At 37.0% G+C, this 22,661-nt stretch overlaps 1 protein-coding gene and 2 non-coding genes across 3 annotated transcripts in view; all 3 read right to left on the reverse strand.

Annotated features, from left to right (window-relative positions):
- The window catches only part of EIF3A (eukaryotic translation initiation factor 3 subunit A), a 35,205-nt gene that overhangs the window by 11,710 nt on the left and 834 nt on the right, over positions 1–22,661 (reverse strand). Inside the window, exons 2-16 of the mRNA XM_027063225.2 lie at positions 17,312–17,502; positions 17,009–17,145; positions 16,424–16,587; positions 14,165–14,364; positions 12,085–12,293; positions 10,203–10,374; positions 6,507–6,611; positions 6,027–6,125; positions 4,769–4,885; positions 4,085–4,270; positions 3,224–3,571; positions 2,693–2,797; positions 2,491–2,604; positions 1,125–1,247; positions 456–609 (exon numbers count right to left, since the gene is read on the reverse strand). Coding sequence (XP_026919026.1) covers positions 456–609; positions 1,125–1,247; positions 2,491–2,604; positions 2,693–2,797; positions 3,224–3,571; positions 4,085–4,270; positions 4,769–4,885; positions 6,027–6,125; positions 6,507–6,611; positions 10,203–10,374; positions 12,085–12,293; positions 14,165–14,364; positions 16,424–16,587; positions 17,009–17,145; positions 17,312–17,502 — 2,424 coding nt within the window. The remainder of the gene's footprint in view (positions 1–455; positions 610–1,124; positions 1,248–2,490; positions 2,605–2,692; positions 2,798–3,223; positions 3,572–4,084; positions 4,271–4,768; positions 4,886–6,026; positions 6,126–6,506; positions 6,612–10,202; positions 10,375–12,084; positions 12,294–14,164; positions 14,365–16,423; positions 16,588–17,008; positions 17,146–17,311; positions 17,503–22,661) is intronic.
- On the reverse strand, positions 5,217–5,346 carry LOC113600398 (small nucleolar RNA SNORA19). The gene has a single exon (XR_003421399.1). It is a non-coding gene; the product is annotated as a small nucleolar RNA SNORA19 (small nucleolar RNA).
- Positions 6,264–6,397, reverse strand: LOC113600399 (small nucleolar RNA SNORA19). Its single transcript, XR_003421400.1, has one exon. It is a non-coding gene; the product is annotated as a small nucleolar RNA SNORA19 (small nucleolar RNA).

The following is a 22,661-nucleotide window of genomic DNA, read 5'->3' on the forward strand; positions in this document are numbered from 1 at the left end:
TCTTTTTAAAAAATTGTATTTTACAATGAGCTAAGGGGCAGAAGATATTCAAGAAAACAAGTATGATGCCACTCGACACTTTTGTAACGACAAGATACTCGAATGCCTCCCCAACTCCTGAGCATGTTGGGATTCCAGAGAAAGGACCATCTGACAGACTCCATGCAGTATGTGCTCCTTAATACATGTCAGTGCTACATAAACTTGAGTGATAAAAATTAAAAATTAAAGAATGGTATTAATTAAAAAAAAAAAAAAGATGTGGCAATAAGCTAGAAGAGGACAGAACATCCTCACCTAAAACAAACTTCAGACAACTAAAAGTTACCTTAAGTTAGCTGCAATTAAGAAGCCACTGATCCTGGTTCCTCATTCCTGTATTTTCTAAGTAAGATTACTGTAAGGCGGGCTATCAACCTTGCCTCACACACCCTCCAACCTTGGTCTAGCGATACCTTTCAACATCTGTTCTTCTGCCCTCCTCTGCTCCTCCTCTTCTTTTTCTCTATGGTAGGTTATTCTGCGTTCTTCTTTACGCTGCCTTTTGCGCTCTTCCAACCGATTATGCCTTTCTTCTGCTAATCTCTCCTCAAATTGTTTAAGTTTTTCCTGTTAATAGAATGGACAATAAAAATCCAATCTTTTGAAGCCCTACAAACCAGCGAAATTTGAAGTTTACAAAAGCACCGCAAGCTTCTTGAAACCCTATGTACACACATTTCCCAATGACCGGTTTTTGTGACGTGTTGTGGCCAGTTGTTTTTTCCTACACCCAGTGGGTTTGTTTTTATACAAACCAAATCAAATAATTAAATTAGAATTTAAGAGCAGGACACTTTGATCTATTATTTCCTTTCTAAATCCAACAGTAAACAAAACTTACATCCAAAGCAAATATAATGCAGTCCACTTGCACCTTCAGAAAATTTGTTTATAGTGATGGCTGACTGCTTAATAACCTACAAAATATTTTCAAGAACGTTTCTATTAAAATGTTATTTAAATGATTATTACAAAACGTTGGCTCAGGACACAACGTACCACTGCATTAAAGAACCTTAAGGCAAAACAAAAAAGCTCATTTATTCAGGGAATAAATGTTTCCCTGAAACCAGTAACTTCACCTCATAAACAGACTGTCGTGCGGCCTTGAGTCGCATTACAAATAAATCTCTGTCTTCAAGCATTCGTGACATTCGATTCTTATGTTCGAGAGCCTTTTCACGTTCTAGTTGCATGGTAGTAATCTGCAAATACATAACATGAAGTTAAATTTCAAAGCATTCACTTTCTGATTAGTAATTTACTCTCAATTCCTGACAGATATTCTCAAAGAATGACAAGCAGATCTTCTGCCCCTTCTATCTTGCTATAAAAATGGAAGGGTTACTATATCCATGCCCATGTGTCCCTAGGCGGAAATCAGGGACAGGAGACGGGTAAGTCCTGAGGCATCTGTAAGAAATTCTTATTTAGGCCCATGGTACTGAAAATTTTTATAAAGGAAAAACTACAATGTATACAATAAAACAAAAAGTAAACACCTCATGGTAATAAGCACTACGATCTAATTATGAAAGATATTTTCTCCCTTAAAGAAAACTGTGGAGGTTCAGGCAGAGTGCACTAATGATTCAAGAAGACTTTTCTCTCTGTACTTCAAAGGGAAATGGAAGGCTTCAGGGCAGAGACTACAACAAATCACCTCAAATATTTTATCTGGTCTGCACTCTGTTTTCTCTGATTTTACACATTATCACAAAAATTCGAACTTCTGAAAGAATGGGAAGAACTGGCAAACGAAGCACAGAATGGCAACACTCCAGTGGAACCAAGAGGCTGCATTCTCCACACTGCAAGTCCCCACAGGTTTGTCGTCTGTATTTACTTTTTTTTTTTAAAACTAGAACAGGGCCACTAGTTTTTAATCACAATTTAATCACGAGCATTTGAAAGCCTTGCTCTTGTACCATTAGATAAATACAGAAGGGACAGTCTAGTCCCAAAAGGCCATGCACTGTATGATTCCATTTATATAAAATATCTAAACAATAAGCAAATCTAGAGACAGGGCACTGGTGGTTGCAAAGGCCAGAGTGGTGTGGAGAAAATGGGGAGAGACTGCTAATAGGTGTGGAGTTTCTTTTGGGGTAAAGTTTAATGGCTGTGCAATTCTGTAAATGTACTAAAACCCATCAATTACACAGTTTAAACGGGTGAATTGTGTGGCATGTGAGTTATATCCTCATAAAGCTCTTTTTTAAGTGAACTTTTCACCTGTCTTTTGCGTTACTACAAGTTTCATTTTTTAACCTCTGTTGTAAAAACATCTATCTGCCCACCAGTCTGTCTGTATTCAGCCATTAAAGTGCCACCATTCCTCGCAAAAGAGCACAGAATGATCAGTTCTGAAACCGTGGCCCCATTACTGGCAGAGGATTTAATTATAGCTTACAGTCTAAAAGTGTTACAGTCCAATGTAAATCTTACTCTTTCTTCTTCTTGCTGTTCCCACAGATCCATGTCTTTAATCCTCTGTTCTTCATATGCGCTCTTTATCAAAGGGATTTCCTCCAAGCGTTTAGCTCGTTCAAAATAATCAATCTGAATGACATGAGAACAAAAGTATTTAAGAAAGAAATTTCTGTTAACCTGACATGTTGTAAGTTTACCAACCAGTCCTTTCATTCACCTTCTTTTCTTGATTCTTCAGGCGTTCCTGAAGTTCCTTCTTTTCTTTCTCCAGTTGTTCAACCTGTTTAGCCATGATAAAATCTGGATCCAATTCTTCCAGATCCTGTAAAGTATTACAAACGCACAATCACTAATAAGAATATAGAAGAAAGGCGTATGGAGCAATGTTTTCTAAAATCAAAACCTAAGTTACTTTTTATACAATGAGTGTTACCAGCAGGTAAAGTTAGGCAACGTAAGAATGTTTTACAATAGCCATATTTCCACTTCTGTGTAGGGAAAAACAACATAATCTTAACATCTACTTCTCATTCCGCACACCTGCACGTACCCAACTCTGTTTCAACAATGGCTAAAAACTGCACAGAGCCATTTAAAACAAATGCTTACTTCACAGATTATAGTTAATGAATCAGCTGTACGCAAACGAATGAAAATAACCAGATTACTCAAAGTAAATCACCAATTGGTAAAGAACCGTGCTTCTGAAATGTGGATCAAAGACCGTAACAAGTAGTGAGCTACATACTTCAATATCAATGTCTTTGAACGCTTTGGCACCCAGTTCCGTTTTCTTGATCTGCTCCAAACGCTCACGGACAGTTTTCTTTTTGATTTGTTCATGTTCCTGTAAGATGCGCTCCTTCTCTCTCTCCTTTGCCTCCTGTCGCAACCTCTCTTCTTCAGCTTTCCTTACTTTCTGAAGTTCAGCTTCCCTCTGCTCCAATTCTTCCTTCTCACGCTGAATATTGAGACTCTCAAGGCGCTCTTTCCTTTCCTCAATTGTCTGACGGCGAGCCAGGATACGCTGATGCTCTTTTCGGGAGTTTTTAAGGTATGCAGTAACAGCCAACTGATGCTGTTCTTCTTTCTCTTGCTTCAAAAATAAATGGATTAAAAAAATTATCACATGACACACCAGGGTATTAGGCATCCAAAAAATTACTAAATAATCCTGACCTATTACCCTTACGTATATCTGCACTTAATAACAAGAGATGATGTTATTCAAGCTACTAGCTCCCAGCACCAAATACTATGACCTATACAAAATCTTTAATAGCAGCAACATATCTGAAGAACCTTTATTTGCTAGGTCCATTGTTCTCTGCACCAAATCTACTTTGTAGCATGTAAGCCAAGGAGAAAGGCTAACAAAACTAACAAGGAAAGAAGTTAAGCAGGAAGGAAAAATCCCACAGAGGGGGTGAAGAGGGGATATCCTCTTATATGTGATAGGTACAATACCAAAACTAAGAAATACAACTGAATAGGAAATATATAATAAAGTCTTTTTCTCAGACATCATCCCAAACAAACCTTTTTGGGCAAGACATAGCGTAAGGGCCCCTGAAAGATTCTGTAGTTCATTTCTCCCCAAGATGCATACCAAAATATGAGCTGGCTTAATGACTTCAAGTGCCTTTGCAAGTACTGAAGACATCGCTGTCAACTGATTTCTGATCTGTTCTGAAGGCATGCTTTGCAAATGAGGACCAATTGGAGCATCTTCTCGAGTAGCGTAATTCAAATCAGATCCAAAACTAAGGGTCCGAGAAGTGTGGTCAATACGAACCTTTGAAAATTAAACGACCTCATCAATAGTTACATCTATATACAAATACGAAATCATTCTACAGACGGGTCCCTTATATTTTCTTAAATGTCTATTTTTGAGTGAGAGGAAAAGAGAGAGCGTGTGTGCACACGAGACAGAGCACAGGGGAGGGGCAGAGAGAGAGGGAGACACAGAACCCAAAGCAGGCTCCAGGCTCCGAGCCGTCAGCACAGAGCCCAACGCAGGGCTTGAACTCGTGAACTACAACAGCATGACCTGAGCCAAGTCAGTCGCCCTATTGACTGAGGCGCCCAGGCGCCCCACAAATAAGTAACTTTTGATAAAAAAATTTCAAATGAATATGAGAAAACATTAAGAATGTTAAATACAAAAGCTAGAAAACCCATTCAGTACAACTTTAAAATGGTGCCACTGAACCAAAACTGCGAGAAACAAAGGATAGGTGTTTTTTAGTCCTTAAAGGCCTTCTACCTCGGTGTCCCTTCCAGCACATACCTGCAGATCACAGTGCCTGGCAGCATCTACTATAGCCCGTTCCAGTTGGAAAGCATCAACAAAAGGAACCAGAGAAGTCAAACGAGAAAACTCAATGCTCTGATAAATCTGTGCCACCTGCATAAAGAACACAAGGTTAGCAGTAATAGCTATAATTTATTCAGCATTTTTATGTGCAGTCTCACACAACTATGAGTAGAACCTATGTCCATTTCCCAGAGAAGAGAAGTTGAAGCTCAAAGTTAACTGTTAACACTACACTGCTAGAGTTGGAATCACAATTCAAAGCTATCAACCCCAAAAGCTATGCTCTGAACCATCACATTATACCATTCCTCAAAAGCATAATCCTTTCAAATCCTAGTTTCATCAAACAAAAAGCCCTGAATGGCCATATTTGTAGAGATCTGCTACTTACCTAATTCATCTGAACACTTTTAATAAAATTATTTGTCTGAAGGAGACTGGCAGCATTACTATTTAGTTATACTGCTAATTAGCCTTCAACTATTTGTATAGCACATAAGAAATAACACTGCTCACATATACAAAAGAAAGCAGGTCAATGAAATGTGCATAAATACTGAAGTGAAAAATATAGTAAAAGCCCCCTCCCAATGAAACAAATGGAAGACAAAACAGGAACATTTAAGCCATATTATAAACCCTAATATTCAAACTTACATAAGTCAGCCTAAAGTATGTTAAAAGACTAACAATAAATAGCGTTAGTAAGAGAAAAGGCTTCCCCACTCACCACAGGTAGGAGGGTTCACTAACTGAATCTCTTGAAGAGCTATTAAAGCTTTAAATGTGTAAACTCTGTGACTAATTCCACTTCTGATATTACACAAAGTCACAGAAGTACGTAAAGACACATGTATGGAAATGTTCACTGCTACAACATTTTCTAATAGCAGAAAAACCCCTAGAAATACGGATTTCCATCGGTAGAGTCTGAATAAATCACAGTACCCTTTAGACAATTTAAAACCATGTAGGTGTTGAATTAGATTTACACTACTAATGAGGAGAAATGTACGTAGATAGTGTTCAACGATAAAGGAGAAAAAAAACTACGAATTATACGTAAAATATTGTTTTTCAAATCAAATAAATTAAGACTAATTTTGGCAAGGATAGAATTTGGTGAGGAGTTCAAATCCTAGGCCATTCCTCAATTTTTTAGTGTTGTGATAACAACAATCAAGGGGAGAAATTCCAGTTCTAAATAAAGCATTTATTTAAAAATGTTTACCTGCTGCAGAAGACGAAGTATGGTGTTGTTTTGCAGCTGTGGGACATACTGTTGCAACTCTGGTTCCTTTTCAGGTTGTTCCCTAACCCAATTTAGAACCTGTAAAGTCCATTACATTGAAAACAGATCATACTTTCTAATAACAGTAAAACATTTATGAAGTTTTTCATTTTTTTTTTAACATACAGAAACATCACGGTGCAGGGAAATACAAATGTAATACAAAACTATGTTGATGCTTGTCTGAAGGTGACTGACAGCAATGACTAAATTAGCCATGCTGCTAATTTACCTCCAAAGGCTTATTTATTTAGCACATCAGAAATATCTTTTCCCTTAACATAAAGAAAAAAAGACAATGAAATGTGCACTGAATTTAAACACAGAGGACAATACTTCTCTCTCCTCAGTATAAATACAACCTGAAAAAAGGCCAGCTAGCAAAGGTCATATAACCAAAACTAGAACACTAAGCCTTACCTTTGTGACTCTCTCGCAGAGTTTTAGCGGGTTAAATTCTACTTCCAGCCAATTGTAAAGGTCTTTCACTTCGGGAACAACATACTGCAATACATTGAATCTGACCTACAATGAACAAAAGGTTTAACTGCTGAAGGAAATTTTCCAACTAAATTCCCAACTGAATTGAATACAAAGAAGAAAAATACAGGATTGGAGATCTAGAAAGTGTCTGAAAGACCAGCCTCAATCCTCTTTAAATTTACCAGAGGACTCGAAAAGAAAACTACACTTGGGTCTCTTACCCCAAATTATGTATCTATCTACAGTGGAAAGTCTCCCAAGAGCTTAATAAGGATATAAAAACTCTAAACCAACAAAATATTTACAAAGACAACTAGTGTGGCCAACCTAATTACCAGCAATAAGTAAAATCCCAGAGTTCACAAATTACTGTAGCACACAAAAATTACCACGCCAACACTATTCATAAAAGCCCCTATTAGAAAAAACTCAGCACAAACAGGGATAGGTTCTTATACAGAAATGATCGAAGAAAAAAAAGCTACACACATGTGAATAAATCTCACAAGAATTTAACATACCGCATTTATGTGAACCTCAAATCTCATATAAAGTACACAGGCAAATTTATGTGTGGTGTCGCGTATCAGGGCAAGTGGCTATTTTGGGGGGCATGGGGAGTGAGGACTATAAACCACCTCATGAGAATGTACCCAATTACATTTATGATTTACATTTTTATATGTGACTAAAACTCAACTAAGGGTGCCACCTGAATAACTTTTCTTAAAAAGGGAGACAAAAAATGGCCGAACGTTATAAACCTCAAAACTGCCCATAATTAAATCTTGCCTTACCTAAACTGTAAACTAGAATATATAATGCACACGGACCTTTACCCTTCACATGTGGGGAACTGCAAACCCAAAGACAGCAGACTACCTGCGGAGACACAGCAAGACTTGCAAGCACAGGATTGCAGGATTGTGTTGTAGCCACAAGACTGGTCACGAGACTGAGGCAAATGACAGCAGATCCTATCCCCACACATGAGCACTCTAGTCTACCTCCTATCCAAAATGGGTGCACGACTGATTTCCACATTTCTGGAATACCTCCCTCACAAGTGCCTTTATTGAAATTAAGTGTGGTGTGGTATAAGCATTCAAATAAAATTCTCCCTGCTGTAATTGTATTCCTATCAAATTATTCTAGATTCTCCATTTAGCACCCTTTTCCCCAAAGAGGAGATATGCTACAATAGGCTACTGTAATCTGTTAAAATATTTCTAAGATTTATAATTGGCTTTCTGATCTAAGAACGAGTTGCTTATGAACTCTGGTTAATCTGAATATGTTCCTGAGATAAGAGAATCATTCTCGGGGTGCCTGGCTCAGTCGGTAAAGCATCTGACTTCAGCTCAGGCCACGATCTCGCGATTCGTGGGTTCGAGGCCCACGTCCGGCTCTGTGCTGACAACTCAAGGGCCTGAAGCCCGCTTCATATTCTGTGGCTCCTTCTCTCTCTGCCCCTCCCCCGCTCGTGCTCTGCCTCTCTCTCAAAAATAAATAAACATTAAAAAATAAATTTAGAAAAATCATTCTCTTGGTGTTTACAAATTCAGTTATAGGAGCTCAAAGCTCAGGTCTCAATCTTGAATGTATGGTGAACTCATAAAGACTTATATAAATGCCCACTGACAGCCAGCTAATCTACTGACCTGATACCAACCTATACCGTTCTCATAAACTTTTATACCTGTCTATGGGCACAATAAGGACCCAAGTCTGGATGTCCTGGCTGCTGGCCGAAAGCTCTCCAACAATGATAAACAAACCAGCGTAAGACACCAACTTTAACATCAAGGTGTGTGTTAGGTATGTAGATAAAAGTTCAAGAGATAGGGACTCTCTTTCCGGTTTAAACACTGTTCAGTATTTTAAAATAAAAAAAAATTTTTTTTACACTACTTGCTAGTAAGATCTCTTCCCAAAGAAAATGCTATCATTTTATTCCCTTAATTCTAAGTCAGTCCCACAAAAACTCGTCAAAACACAAAGCTGACCTGTGGCCAGAGGCAACAAAATAAAACATGGAGGCATACAGAAACAGAGAAGTGCTGTTTTGCAGATTAAGTTCTTGTTAAAAGCTTACAACAGGCACCAGGGTGGCTTAGTCAGTTACGCATCTGACTCCTAGCTCAGGTCACAATCTCCGGTTTGCGAAATCGAGCCCCACGTCAGGCTCCACAATGCTTTGGGACTCTCTCTCTCCCCACCCCTCCCCCTGCTTGCACACACAATTCTCACTCTCTCTCTCAAGCAAACAAATAAAAATAAAAACTGACAACAAAGGGAATCTGCCTTCCTACTGTTACAGAAAAGTGTTCCAAGGGAAAAGTGTTGCTACATAGAAAACTGATTAGTTCTTACTTAATGGGTTCTGCCAGAAAAGCAAAGCCTCTTCTCTAGCAACTGTCCCTCTTATTTCTCTTGTTCCAAAGTAATTTACTGGGCTATTATATTACAGTAACTACTAAGTCTGACTACTGTGAGTCAGACTCTCTAAAACCTAAAGTTGTAAATCTTAATTGCCTGGCATGTAATACACACGTGCAAGGGGCGCCTGGGTGGCTCAGTCAGTTGAGCAGCAGACTCTTTCTTGGTTTGGGCTCAGGTCCCAGTCTTGTGATTCGTGAGATTGAGCCCCGAAATTGGGATTCTCTCTCTCCCTCTCTGCCCCTCCCCCGTGGAGCACATTCTCTCTCTCTCTCTCAAAATAAATAAACATTAAGAAAATAATACACACTCACATGCTAATTTCCAGTGAATGCAAAAGTCCATCAACATAAACATTGTAAAGATACACAACCTTAGGCTCCATATTCTGAAACTGATTGGTGTAGGTACTGGGTACAACCTAGAAATCTACATTTTTTTTAAGTTTTATTTAAGTAATCTCTAACGTGTTGCTCGAACTTACAGCCCCAAGGTCAAGTCACATGCTCTTCTCAGAAGACTGAGTCAGCCAGGCACCCCTAGAAATCTGCATTTTATTTATTTATTTATTTTTTTTAGAAATCTGCATTTTAAAAAGTACTTCATGGGGTGCCTTCGTGACTCAGTCAATTAAGCTTCCAACTCTTGAGTTTCGCCACAGGTCATGATCTCATGGTCATGGGATCGAGGCTTGCATTGAGCTCCGCACAGCCTACTTGGGATTCTTTCTCTCTCTACCCCTCCCCAGCTCAAGGTCTCGTGACTGTGCTCTCTCTCTCTCAAAATAAACAAACATTAAAAGAGAAAGAAAAATTGGAAATATTCCCATTGTCCAGAATCAGGCCTAATCAACTTCACATTCATTCCTATACTCATCACCCCATTTCTACCATCTGTCAGCTTGGTTAGTTTTCCTGCAGCCCTCTGAAGTAAGCCATGAACCTTACCCATCATTACCTTTTCTCTTACTGAGTGGTCCACATTATTCCTCAGAGGTAGTCCAACTCTCATCTACTACATCAAATGTAACTTCAGTCCACCCCCTACAGAGGAATCACCTTAAAGGAACACTGTGCTGACTTACACCGGCAGTTCTCAAACCAGTCCATTCATCAGAACCACCTGGCACGAATTGTAAACCCTGACCATAAATTTCCTATTCTGAGCTGTAAGAATGCTCGAACTTATACCAACCATATCGTTAATAAGGCCAATTCGTGTTGGTGGGGCTTGAAGACCTAGCAGCGTTGCAAGGCGACGTTGTTTTTCGACTATAATGCCATCCATATCCAGAAGTCGAGCAATATCAGTACGCTCAGGGGTAATAGGGATGGAAAGAGTGGCCAAAAGGACTCTAGTAGACATTCTGGAGAACAAAATCACAAATCTGTTACATTCATAAATGTTACCTGACATAAAGAAAGACACTTCTCTTTAATCATTTTGTAAGATATGCCAGTGACAGAATATGTACACCACCTTTGGTGGACTATATTCATACATATTATTCATCAAAACAGGAAATTAAGAGAAATGGGCCATACTAAAATGAGTACTTGGGAGAATCAGAACTTCATCTACCCACTTACTACTGTCAATATTTTCCAGCTGTAGAAAAAGACTGGGAGGTTAAAATGTAGAATAGATACCTTTGTATATCCCATGCTTCCTTAGCAAAACAAGGCAGCTTTAAAAGCTAAGAAAAATGACACTAAGAAAGGGGTGGAAATTTGCAAAGAATGTCAGTGAACACAACAGGGGTGTTGGGAGGACGCGTGGTGGAGAGAAATCTTAGCTTCCTTAAAACACAAGAGGCAAGTCAGGTTGAATTCAAATCACCGTATTACATTAAGGATAGTGGGCTCTGGAGCTAAAGGGTGAAGGGTCAGAATCGCAGCCTCACCATTTCCAAGACTGAAACCTAAGGCAATTTTTTGAGTCATGAGGCTATTGTAAAGATTAAACAGAATAATGTACATAGAGCTACATAGCCTAATACTTACTATTATAATACTATTACAGCAGTTTCTAAAGAGATGGTACTGGGGCGCCTGGGTGGCTCAGTCGGTTAAGCGGCCGACTTCGGCTCAGGTCGTGATTTCACGGTTCACGGGTTCGAACCCTGCAAGGGCTCTGTGCTGACAGCGCTGAGCCTGGAACCTGCTTCAGATTCTGTGTCTCCCTGTCTCTCTGCCCCTCCCCTGTTCAAACTCTGTCTCTGTCTCTCAAAAATAAATAAATGTAAAAAAAAAAAAAAAACTAAATAAATAAATAAAAATAAAGGGATGGTACATAGGTACCTTAAAGGAAACCAAGTTTTGTTTTTTTTTGTTTTTTTTTTTAAATCTCAGACACGGATTACATGAAGGACAATGAGTGAACACTGGCCTCAAGACTTTCAAAGAAAATATACTAGAAAAATTAATTTAGTTGGTTCCGTGTATTGCTGTAAAGGTAAAAGAAAAACAATTTGGTATACATAAAGAATTATGGAGGCCAAAATAACATGGTCTGCCAATAAGAGAAAAGAGTGGTGTGTGAGCTGCCGGAGTCCAACCAAAACACGTTAAAAAACATATATATTTGACTGGAAGAAAATAGGTTACATGTGATGCTAAAGGAAAAAAGTGGTCTTTGGATTGCTACGTCATAGACCCTTTTTTATGTTCAAACACACACTCAGTCAATGTCTTATAATCAGGCATGATGGCAGCATTTATTTTTTTAATTCTCTTATTTGTTCTAAAACTAGATTGTAAATACCACTTATGGATAGAAAGCTCATACCATAACACTGTCTTTCCTAATATCCAATTTTCTCCATCAGGTTTTTGCTACTACCAAAGAACAACAATGTCCAGAGACATTTCTGATAGAAGGGAAAGAACTGCTACTGGCATCTGGTAAACTAGGGACGCTCCAAAACATCCTTCGTGCACAGTCCCCGAGAAGAGAAAATGATGCAGCCCCAAATGTCAACAGTGTAGAAGCTGAGAAACCCTAACCTGGAACCATGCCATTTAGTAGGAGATATTTGTTTCATACTTTCAATATTATCTGACTTCAACATTCTTACCTTTGCATCTCTTCCTGTGTAAGATTCTTTCTCATTTCTCTGGATAGATGGTAAAGACGATGGAGTGTAGATGCATGAAAAAGAGCATTTCCAGATTTCCAAAACACAGTCGAGACTTTGTTATAGTAATTTGCCATCAACTGAGGTTTAGGTGGTTTTTTAGACAAGGTAAATAGTCCATGAATATCTTCCACAGCTTTGAACGCTTCCTAAAATTAGGAGTATAAATTACAGTCACTGCATTCTAAACGAACAAAAAATCTAATCCAAATCTCTTTATGAAACCTAAAACACAAAACACTGAAGAATAAAAGTGGGAAGTAAAATCCCTTTATGTGTGGTTCCTTTTATTCATCTACAATCTAGTATCTGATGTATCTCACAAAACTGCCATGATCACAAACATACTAAATCCTTAAACTTCTTAAAATTAGACAGAACAGGTTGGAACTGACACAGGTTTGAACATGCGCCAGGTGACGTATAGAACACAGTGTTTTGCTTTCTGTCTCTTTCACAGTAGTAGCAGGGGTGTATTTTGAGAAAGTGCCAAATATCTATACAAACATCTATCTGCCCCATAGAGAATTTGTAGAATTCAATTTTATTTAGTCTTTCTGCCAACCAGCCCCAGCCTAAAGCTTGACACAGTAACCAGGTTAGCTATTCTACAACTATCTTGACAACTTTGCCAACTATGCTTTAATTTGCGAAGGTTATTTTTAAATCCCATTGACTATCCTAAAAATGTTTCAAAGTACCCTTGCAAACATGGTTTTATATGCTTACAAATTTTTCCATAATAGATCGTTTTAATGATTAAATCTGATCCTTTTGACAGAAAACAGATCAGCGGATCTTAAGGATCAGGGAAGGGTTGGGTGCAAAGGGGCATGAGGCAGTTTTGAGGAAATGTTTTACATCTTGATAATGGTGGTTACTGCATTTGTCAGACTTCAGGGCAAGTTTTGCTGGGTGTAACTTACACATCAATAAATGTGACTTTAAAATTCTTTTTTAAACGTGATTATCATACCACTTGGGATATACAGAAAAAATATCTAGAAGGACATTAAAACAAAACATAGAGGTTATTTCTGAGTGATAACATGTGAGTATTACTTCCTTCTTTCTACTTATCTATCCATTTGTTCTATAAGGAGTATGTCTACCTGCTATAGAACCTCTTTTTCCTATTTCATCAGGTAGTATTTTAAGGGTGTCCCTACAGAAATGGAAAATATTTTGGAGAGCAGGAAATCACATTTTCACTTGACTCAAAAAACTACCACTCTTCCTTTGCAATTTCAATTAGATTTTATATTTTGGTCAAACATGTAGAAGTCTCAAGTTGTGACTACAAAATCACGTGAAAATGTCTTTGCACAATTCTTAGTGTAAAAAGCTCAAGTAGTGGGCAAGACTCCCAGCACCACACTGAGATCTCCCAGGTAGGATATTCCCCATGCATGTTTACTAAGTCAAAGCAGCACCAAGAAATCTGAGAGACGATCCAGTGCGCTTCTCCAATCCTCTACAGCAAAGGACAAGTTTTGTTTTGTTTCGTTTCGTTTTTAATTTCCAACCTTTTGCCACCAATACTTTTATAAAATACAGTAAAATTATTACAAAAATTAATTGAAAAACAAGCTCAGTTTTTCTAAACAGAGTAAAACACACACACACACCATCACCATGAAATTGCTATCCTTCCCCCCCAAAAAACCCTTCGTAAATGCATATTCTCCTCTCTAATTATTTCAATCTGGTAGTTCACGGACTGGCACCAGGCAATGAACCACACTTGGAGCAGCACTGAGGATGAACTGTTTTATATGGAAAGCCACTGGGCCCAAAAGAGCACACATTTGACCCCCATTTCACAGCAGGCAACTAGAACCACGATATTCTGAGATTGCTTGTTCAGAACTCTTGGTTATCCATCAGATGATCTTAAATTCTTCAATTAATGATTAAAATTAACCAGTAAGTATCAAGAGAAAGATACTCATTAAAGAAAATAATAATAATAATATGGGCTACTGTTACTACAAAAGACAGATAGTAGTTCACAACATACCTGCCACAATTCCATGCTGATAGCACTGTCCAATTGAACAAGCCTGGTCTCCAAATGCATGGACTGGCTTTCTGGATTATTAAGATTGATTGCTGTACTTTGGTTATGGTGGCGTTGAATCTGTGACAAGTGCATTCTCAAATTGTCACAAAGCTTACGGAATTCAGCCTTACGTGTGTATTGGAGGCAGAATTTGAAAGCTATAGACATAATTATAAAATATATTAGGTACTTTCCACCATCAACAAGTATGTGAATAAGTTTTATTTCAAATACTGAAATCAGTTATTTTAACAAGATTTACACAAACTTACAATCAGTCTTCAGAAATGATCAAGGTCATTAGTCACTTGTGTCCTGACCATCTACTGGACATAGTCCTGGCCTAGGACTAAAATTTGTTTCTGGGATTCCGGGAGAATTTACAAATGGGAAGCTATTCAACTGAAGTGTAGGAGGGACTCACCTTTCAAACACCTACCACTTCAAATCCTAAAAGAACAAAAAATTCTAGCCTGGAATACAAAGAGCCTTCTTATCTAACAAAATTTGGGCTTATGATAACCTGATTTCAACTGTGTACATAGATGTATACCTTAACTACTTGCTCTGTCATTAAAATAATTTTCTACTGTCATATATGCAATAACAATTTTTTCAGAATTCCTTTGCCCTAAAAAAAAAAAAAAAGAGAGAGAGCATTTCTATTTCAATAGGCCCAAAATGAAGGGATGCAGTTTAACTTCAAGTTAACATTTATGTATCAGTAGTTAGCAAAAAGCCCAAGTTTACTTGTCTTAAATGAAAATTCACACATGCTATGTAAATAAAACAGAAGTTGTAATACTCATAGTAAAATATTTTTATAAGCATTTATTTATGAAGTAATCTCCACACCCAATATGGGGCTCCAACTTACAACCCTGAGATCAAGAGTCATATACTCTACCAATGGAACCAGTCAGGTGCCCCTACAGTATTTTTTTTTTTGGTAAAATATTCCTTAAAGTCACTTACAACTTGATAAAACAAATGCCAATCATCCCCACAGTGAGAAGAATGGCAACATAAGGTTGTACTGAGGCCAAAGTAAGAAAAAGTCAAAAGCTACTCTCAAGTCACACATACCCCATTTGTATTACAGTTAGAAAGCTCCATTAAGAGCAAGGTAAGTGACAGTAAAGACAAGACACAAGATTAAGATAACAGACTTGATGCAGCTCTTTAGGACTGAAAGTTCAGCTAACCCTTGAACAAGGGTTTGAACTGTGTGGATCCACTTACATGTGGATTTTTTCAATAATTTTAACCTTCTCTTTTCTCTAGTTTACCTTAAGAATACCGTATATAACACATATAACGTACAAAATGTGTTAATCAACTGTTTACGTTACCAGCAAGGTTTCTGGTCAACAGTAGGCTATAGTTACATTTTCGGACACGCAAATCACAGGCAGATCAACGGTGCATGAGTGGGGTCAAAGGGGTGTTTCAGTCTGCGCCTCTACTCCCCCACCCCAAGCTGTTCAAGTGTCAAATGTATATGCACTATGACAGCTGGATACCTTTTTAAGATGATCCAGAGTCATCAAGATGACTTATTTCTATGTTCAGTAATACTGTTTAAGAAAATAAAAATATGAATTTTTCAAGGAATCACAGAAGTCCAGAGCTTAAAAAGACCTTAGAAACCCTTACATGGGGAACCTGGGTGGCTCAGCTGGTTGAATGACCGACTCTTTGATTTGGGTTCAGGTCATGATCTCACGGGTTTATGAGTTCGAGCCCCACATCAGGCTCTGCGCTGGTGGAGCAGAGCCTGCTTGAGATTCTCTCTCTCCTTCTCTGCCCCTCTCCTGCTCACACTCTCTCTCTCAAAATAAATAAGCATTAAAAAAAAAAAAAAAAAAGCCACGGCATGATTAAGTATATATGCAGTAGGTGAAGTCAAAAAGCACAAGTCACATTTATCAGAAAGCAATCAAAAAGTTACATTTGTTTTTCTAGTCACCTGGGAAATTCCAAAATGACTTTGTCTTTCAGACATCCATGAAGTGGATTTCATATAGAATTACCCTAACTAGTAAAACAAATTTCTTATAGTCACTTAGTTACTATTTGAATGAATGCCAACCATCTCTCAATGAGGATAAAAACTATAAAATAAATACGATGAAGAAAAACAGGTTAACTTTAATTGTCAATCTTTTGCAAAGTCTTTTCCTAAAAGTCAACTTTTCAAATCAGTTCTCATTTTACCTTGTTGGGCAATATCATGGTAGAGACGCTCTACTCTAGAATTATTTCGAAGAAGGTCCAAACACTGTCTATATGATTCCCAAAGGAATTTAACCCATGGAGTTAAAAGTAGTCTGTCAGTACGATCCTGAGTGTCTTCACCACTTACAGCACTTAGGAGAACACTAAAAAAAAATTTTTTTAAGTTAAAAACAATTTTAGACACGATTTCCTACTTTGCCCTAAGATTAAAAAAAACAAAACCAACAATGATACCAGTGTAAGAAAGTGTGAATCCTTCTTACAACTTTGGGCACACTGTAAAGATGCCATGTAAGTGTTCAAGTATTTGCATCCCCAACCCATATTACAACCATTTAAATTAGTATCTGATTATCTGAAGGTTGTTAATTTGCCACCTTTATGAATTTATAGTATGGCTTTCTTTTAAGACACTTAAAATTCCAAAGGTAAGCATTCTTTCTAATAAACATCTATACTTCAAATGAGGACGAGGGAGACACATGTAAAGAAAAACATTGACAAAAATGTATTAGCAAAAAAAAAAAAAAAAAAAAAAAAGAATTAGCAATTTAACCTACACACCTCTCAGGAGTTTGAATATTATCCAGATCTTCTATGTCTAGGACCATTTGCTGAGATTCTTCTTTAGCAGCTTCAGTTTTTTCCTCTGCCAATTTCAAATATGCCCTAACAACATCCTCTAGAGATTTGATGTTCACCTAACCAGAGAGAGAGAGAGAGAAAACCTTAAAACATTTCTCAACAAACCACAGAATGCTTTAAGAGCAAATTTTATGACATAAAAGCATATTACCTTTAAAAGGTAAACTTCTCTGAAAATCATTAAAGCACTATTAAAAATATAAAACCCAGCTCTTTTCATACCTGTTGACAAATGTTCTTATACTGGTATAATCCCTCTTTAGCCAAATGGCTCTTGCGAAGATCCACACAAAGTTCCAAGTATTTCAACATAATTGGCTCGTGTATCTTTTGCCATGTTCTGTGTTTCTTACTTTTCATAACATCATAAAGAACATCCAAAGCAGGCTGCTTTTTTCCAACCTCAAGAAATTCTGGAAAAGTAATTCAGAAAAATTAAAATTGGTATGTATACTATACTAAAGTGTAAATCTTGCTTAAGTTGGCTATTTTAATTTCTAAACTCACTACCATCTCTTTTTAGAGCACACTTATTTTTGACATCTAAAGCCATGCCGAAATTACCCAACTTAATACAATGAAGACTGGTATTATCTCAAAATATGGTCTATGGATAAAACGATTTCACTCAATTACATTGTACCAAACCCTTGTAAATGACTGCCATGTTCCAAAAATTGAAGTTATGACAGAGAAAAATCTCCTCCCAGCAAACAAAGAAAAGTGAAATGTGACTTTAGTCACAATGATCTGGTGGATACAATTTCTGCTCTAGGCAAAAGGATCATTAGACTCAATAAGACAGTCAATTAGATTTTGTTCCTTTAAGATCAATTGACTATTTATGTGGGTCTACTTCTGGGCTCTCTATTCTTATCACTCTCTATTGCAATGTATCTAGTCTTTTTCTAATACCGCCCTGACTTGATTACCATGGACTTATAGTAAAGTCTTCAAACCAAGTAGTATGAGTGCTCCAACTTTGTTCTTCTGTATTGTTTGGCTAAGTCTTTTGCCTTTCCATATAAACTCACAATTAGTTTGTAAATATCTACAAAATAGCTCACTGGAATTTTCATTCAGATTTAATGAATCTAAATATCAAAATTTGGAAGAATTGACAATAGTCTTCCAATCTATGAAATATCTCTCCCATTTATTTATCTCAACCTAAACATGAGAAAAATTTTAAGACAAACCCCAATTGAGGGACATTCTACAACATACCTGACTGGTACTCATCAAAACTTGTCAAGGTTACCTACAAGGAAGTTTAAGAAACTGTCATAACCAAGGGGGGGAGGAGGAGAGTGTCTGAGGAAACAGGACGACTAAATATAATGTGGTATCTTGGATGAGATCCTGGAATTCAGAGAAGGACATGAGGGAGAGCTACAGAAATCTGAGCAAAGTATGGACTTTCATTAATAATGTTATCAGTATTGGATCATTAGTTGTGATAAATGTCCCAAAATGACAGAAGAAATTAATAGGTTATGGTGTATATGGGAATTCTCTGTACTATCTTTGCAATAATTCTGTAAATCTCTAACTTTTAAAATTAAGTTTACTTTTAAAAATAAAAAAAAGATTTTAGAATGCATACCAGAGAAAATTACACATTTCTGAATTTACTACCACCTAAACTTAAAGGCACTCTGCAAGTGGCAATATTTCAAAATCCAGTTCCAATCTAAGGTTTTATGTACACTGCTCATTTTGAAATTCACTCAAAAGCAAAGAGTCCTCTATCACATTACTTCTGACAAAGGTTAAAATTTATCTTTTTTCTCATCTTTTCCTTTATTTACTTTTGCACAAAACTTAGTAAACTGAGGTAAGGGGAAGGCTATTTAACCTAAGTCATTTGGTTATGTTCAACTTAAAATTCAGTAATTAACAAATTTCACAAAGAAAAAATCTTTCCACTGAACATTTGAAAACATACTTTGGGGAACCAAAACACTAATTAACACTATTAAAAAAGATCTTAAAACACTACATCCCTATTGCTAAAAATCACTATTTTCCTAAGAAAAAAATCTTTGACAAAGAATTATTTTTAAGAGTTAACCAAACAGCATAGTGCATTATCATGTAACTCTGTGCTAGGCAAACAACTGGCAGAAACACTGCTTATTTGGGAGTTTTACCAGATTTACAGATTTAGTAAGTAATTTTTCTCCCAACTATCACATCTTTCAGGAATGCTGCTTCTGAATGTTCCTTCCTCCAGGAAAACTACAAACAATATTCCAACTCTCTGGTATATTAAGAAGTTTGCAACAAATCACAAAATATACTGAAATTCTTATCTTTAAAGGATAGCCTGTGTCTTCCCATATCATATTAAGCCCTATTCTTCATACGTTAGTGAAAAAACCCCTCTTCAGTAATTCACGTCAATGTCAACATTAATAGTACTGTTACGAGAAAAAGTCCATTTTCATTTGAGTCAATGCTATTACCAAAAAAACCAAAGAACCAAAAAAAAAAAAACACCTTGTAAGAGGAAACAAAGATGTAACACAACTAGATACTTTGTTAGAATACTAAGCCTTTCCTGGGTGTTTTTTGTTTTTTAAGCCTTCCTGTTCTGAGGGGAGGACGTTACAGTCTTTAAACTGGAGCATACATACAAGGTTATCATCTAAAATCCAACAGTACCTTAGGTGTTTTTAACAATTATTTAACAGAAAAGTCTCTATCACCCAAAAATTTGGAAGTAAATGTTTTTAGTTAAATTTAGCATTCATATTAAAGAGCACAGCATCAGCACCAGAAAAACCTATTATATCCAATTCCCAATCTTACACTGAGGATTTAAATCTTACACTGTTTAGTATATAAACACTGTCAAAATGCTTGTAACACAGAACAGGCACAAAGAGAATTAAAGTTGAGAACTGTGCCCGGGATGGTGATGACAAAATAATAAACTATGTAAAAATAATTTACCTACCCTATCTCTTATTTTTAAATAGGGGAGTGTGGTGTCTTAATGTCACTATAAAAAATAAAAAATCTTGTTTAGGGATAGAAAAGTGATTTTTTTCACTTCCTAAACAGCCAATCAGAATTTATTATTACAAATTCCACTTTCAAACTCTGAAACAATAGGTTCAAACAAACAAAGCAAATGCACTAAAAAATAATTTTTATAGGACACCCTACCATCATCATGGGAAAAAAGCAAACATGGATACCAAGCAAGGACATTTTTAAAGGGAAAAAACCTGAATGGGAACAAATATGATAGTCCATGAGGGTGAGTTCGTCTTTATCTGAAGTCACATACAGGGAGAATTTAGTTCCTATGAATTCTCTAGTAAGGGGGAAAAAAATTTTTTGAGGCTAGAAAGGCATACCACACATTAAAAGCTCTACTGCAATGTTAAAAAAAAAAAAAAAAAAGAAAAAGTTCATTTCCAAACTGATATTCTTGAAATAAAAATAAAAATCTAGCATTATGAACTGTTACTAGGAGGGTGGACATGCTGAGCTTACCTTTCAGACACAGTGACAAATTGTATCTATTTATAAAAGAAAAAGCTTAGGTCGGCCCTTCAACATTACTAGTTTATTTGGGCAACAGACCAAGTAGATGAGCTATAATGTTACTCGATTTGTGGGTTTAATAACTTTATTTGTAAATCACTGGTAGAACTAAATTAAAAGGTTGTTACAAGGTCAGGAGCAATTAATTCTGCACTACTGACAACATAATCTGCAAAAGGGTCTTTTTCCAAATGATTCTGGGGTATAAATTTCTTGTCTGTAACTGCTTAGGCCAAGTTCTCATCTTCCTGAATGATTACTATAATAGTTTCCAAAGGAATTGTTCTGAATTACAGACTCAGAGTGACTTGAAGAACTATTGTACTTAAACACGTTCACATTTTATTACGATAATGCAGTGGATTAGGTCTAAATGTGTTTAAGGCTACAAATGTCATAGATAAAACATTTACATAAAATGAGATTATCTCCATGGAATGAAATGCGCTTTTACGATCCTATTTAAAGTTTTGTAAGCGGTGCCATGTGCCATCCACATTCAGCTCACTTTGACACTTTCAGACAGATCTTTCATTCACAAGATCAAAGGTACAGAACTAACTACTTGAAAGCTAAGGCCTCTCTCTACTGTAACACCCATCCTACAATTTAAAAGGGCTGCAGCAAGGAGTCAATACAGACTTTTAAAAAACCTACACAAATAAAAGCCCCCCCACAGTGCCCCTTTCTCATCTTGCCTAGTTTAATTTCAGATGCTTTCCCTAACTTGCCCTTCATGAGTCAAGGCTATTTCAACTTAGAAAACGTGAAAAAGAGGTTTAAGATTCATTACACAGGAGATAACCCTTTTAATTTAAAGAATTACTGAAATAGTAAACTCATACGAGGATTCAAAAGGGAGGAGTGATGAAAGCAACAAGGCCGGAGCACATCAAATGTGTAATACTTAGGCTATCCAGATTACAGTGCTTCAGCCTATTAGAAGGAAAAATGCCTGTTGGTAAAGCAAACAACTGTAGAACAAATCTACAATAGCAATTACAGTAGCAACTGAATCCAAGTCATTTTGTATACCATAATGTAGATTTCTAAGTTTCTAAACGTAAGAAAAAAAATTCCAACTTTGCTACAGTTCATTTTCTGGTGGTAAATCTCCATTTCCACCGAGTTTCTTTCCTATAAATTAACGTCCTTAATTCTTGCCTGTCCTAACCATTAGATCACTGGTTAAAATGAGCAGTCATCAGATCTAAGTTGTACCTTTAACTGATTTTTAGAACAATTACTCTACTCTATTCCAAAGAATGTGGCATTATCCTATTTCACACTCTTACCACCCTCCCAAATTGTTGCTTTTAAAATAACCATGTGAGGAAGGCACCCTTACCCCTGACAGATTATCACTAACAATTTTGTGTCGACTGAAATTGACATTTCCACAAGAGGAATTTCCAAACAAGCTAACAAAATAAGCTCCACCAACATAAGGACTGTAAGAGACACAGTATATCCACCTACAAAATGGGATAAGACTCAAAACTTGTCTGGGGTACAGGAAGGGTTGAAATAAGAACTATCAACTACCTACTCACTTAGAAATTATTAGGCTTAAAAAACTCTAAACGAAAAAGTTTTTAAAGACCAGAGCCATGCATAATACATTGCACCCCCATGATGCGAACGTAATAAATGCCTCTTGAATAGACCGAGACACGCACAACTTTTCGCGAAAGGGCCGGTGGCATAAGAACACATGGAAATAAAAATCGCAGGCAGCAGCGCTGTGGCGAAAAAAAGCAACTCATCTGGAAGTCTAGAGACCTTGGTTCTAGTCTCCTGGCTCCACAACTAACTCTCGGAGTGACCTTGGGTAAGCATTCTCTCTGTAGGCCTCAATTTCGTTATCTTTAAGAAAGAACCTGAAGTCTCTTACAGGTTTAACAATGTTCCAACTTCATGTGATTTGGGATAGGCTCTGGGACTGAGAATAATCAATGCCAGGAAAAAACAGACAACCGGTTAATTGGGTCAGAGTCCCCGAAGCAGAGCTATA

Source organism: Acinonyx jubatus, chromosome D2 (assembly GCF_027475565.1).
Source record: "Acinonyx jubatus isolate Ajub_Pintada_27869175 chromosome D2, VMU_Ajub_asm_v1.0, whole genome shotgun sequence".
NCBI classification, from domain to species: Eukaryota; Metazoa; Chordata; class Mammalia; order Carnivora; family Felidae; genus Acinonyx; species Acinonyx jubatus.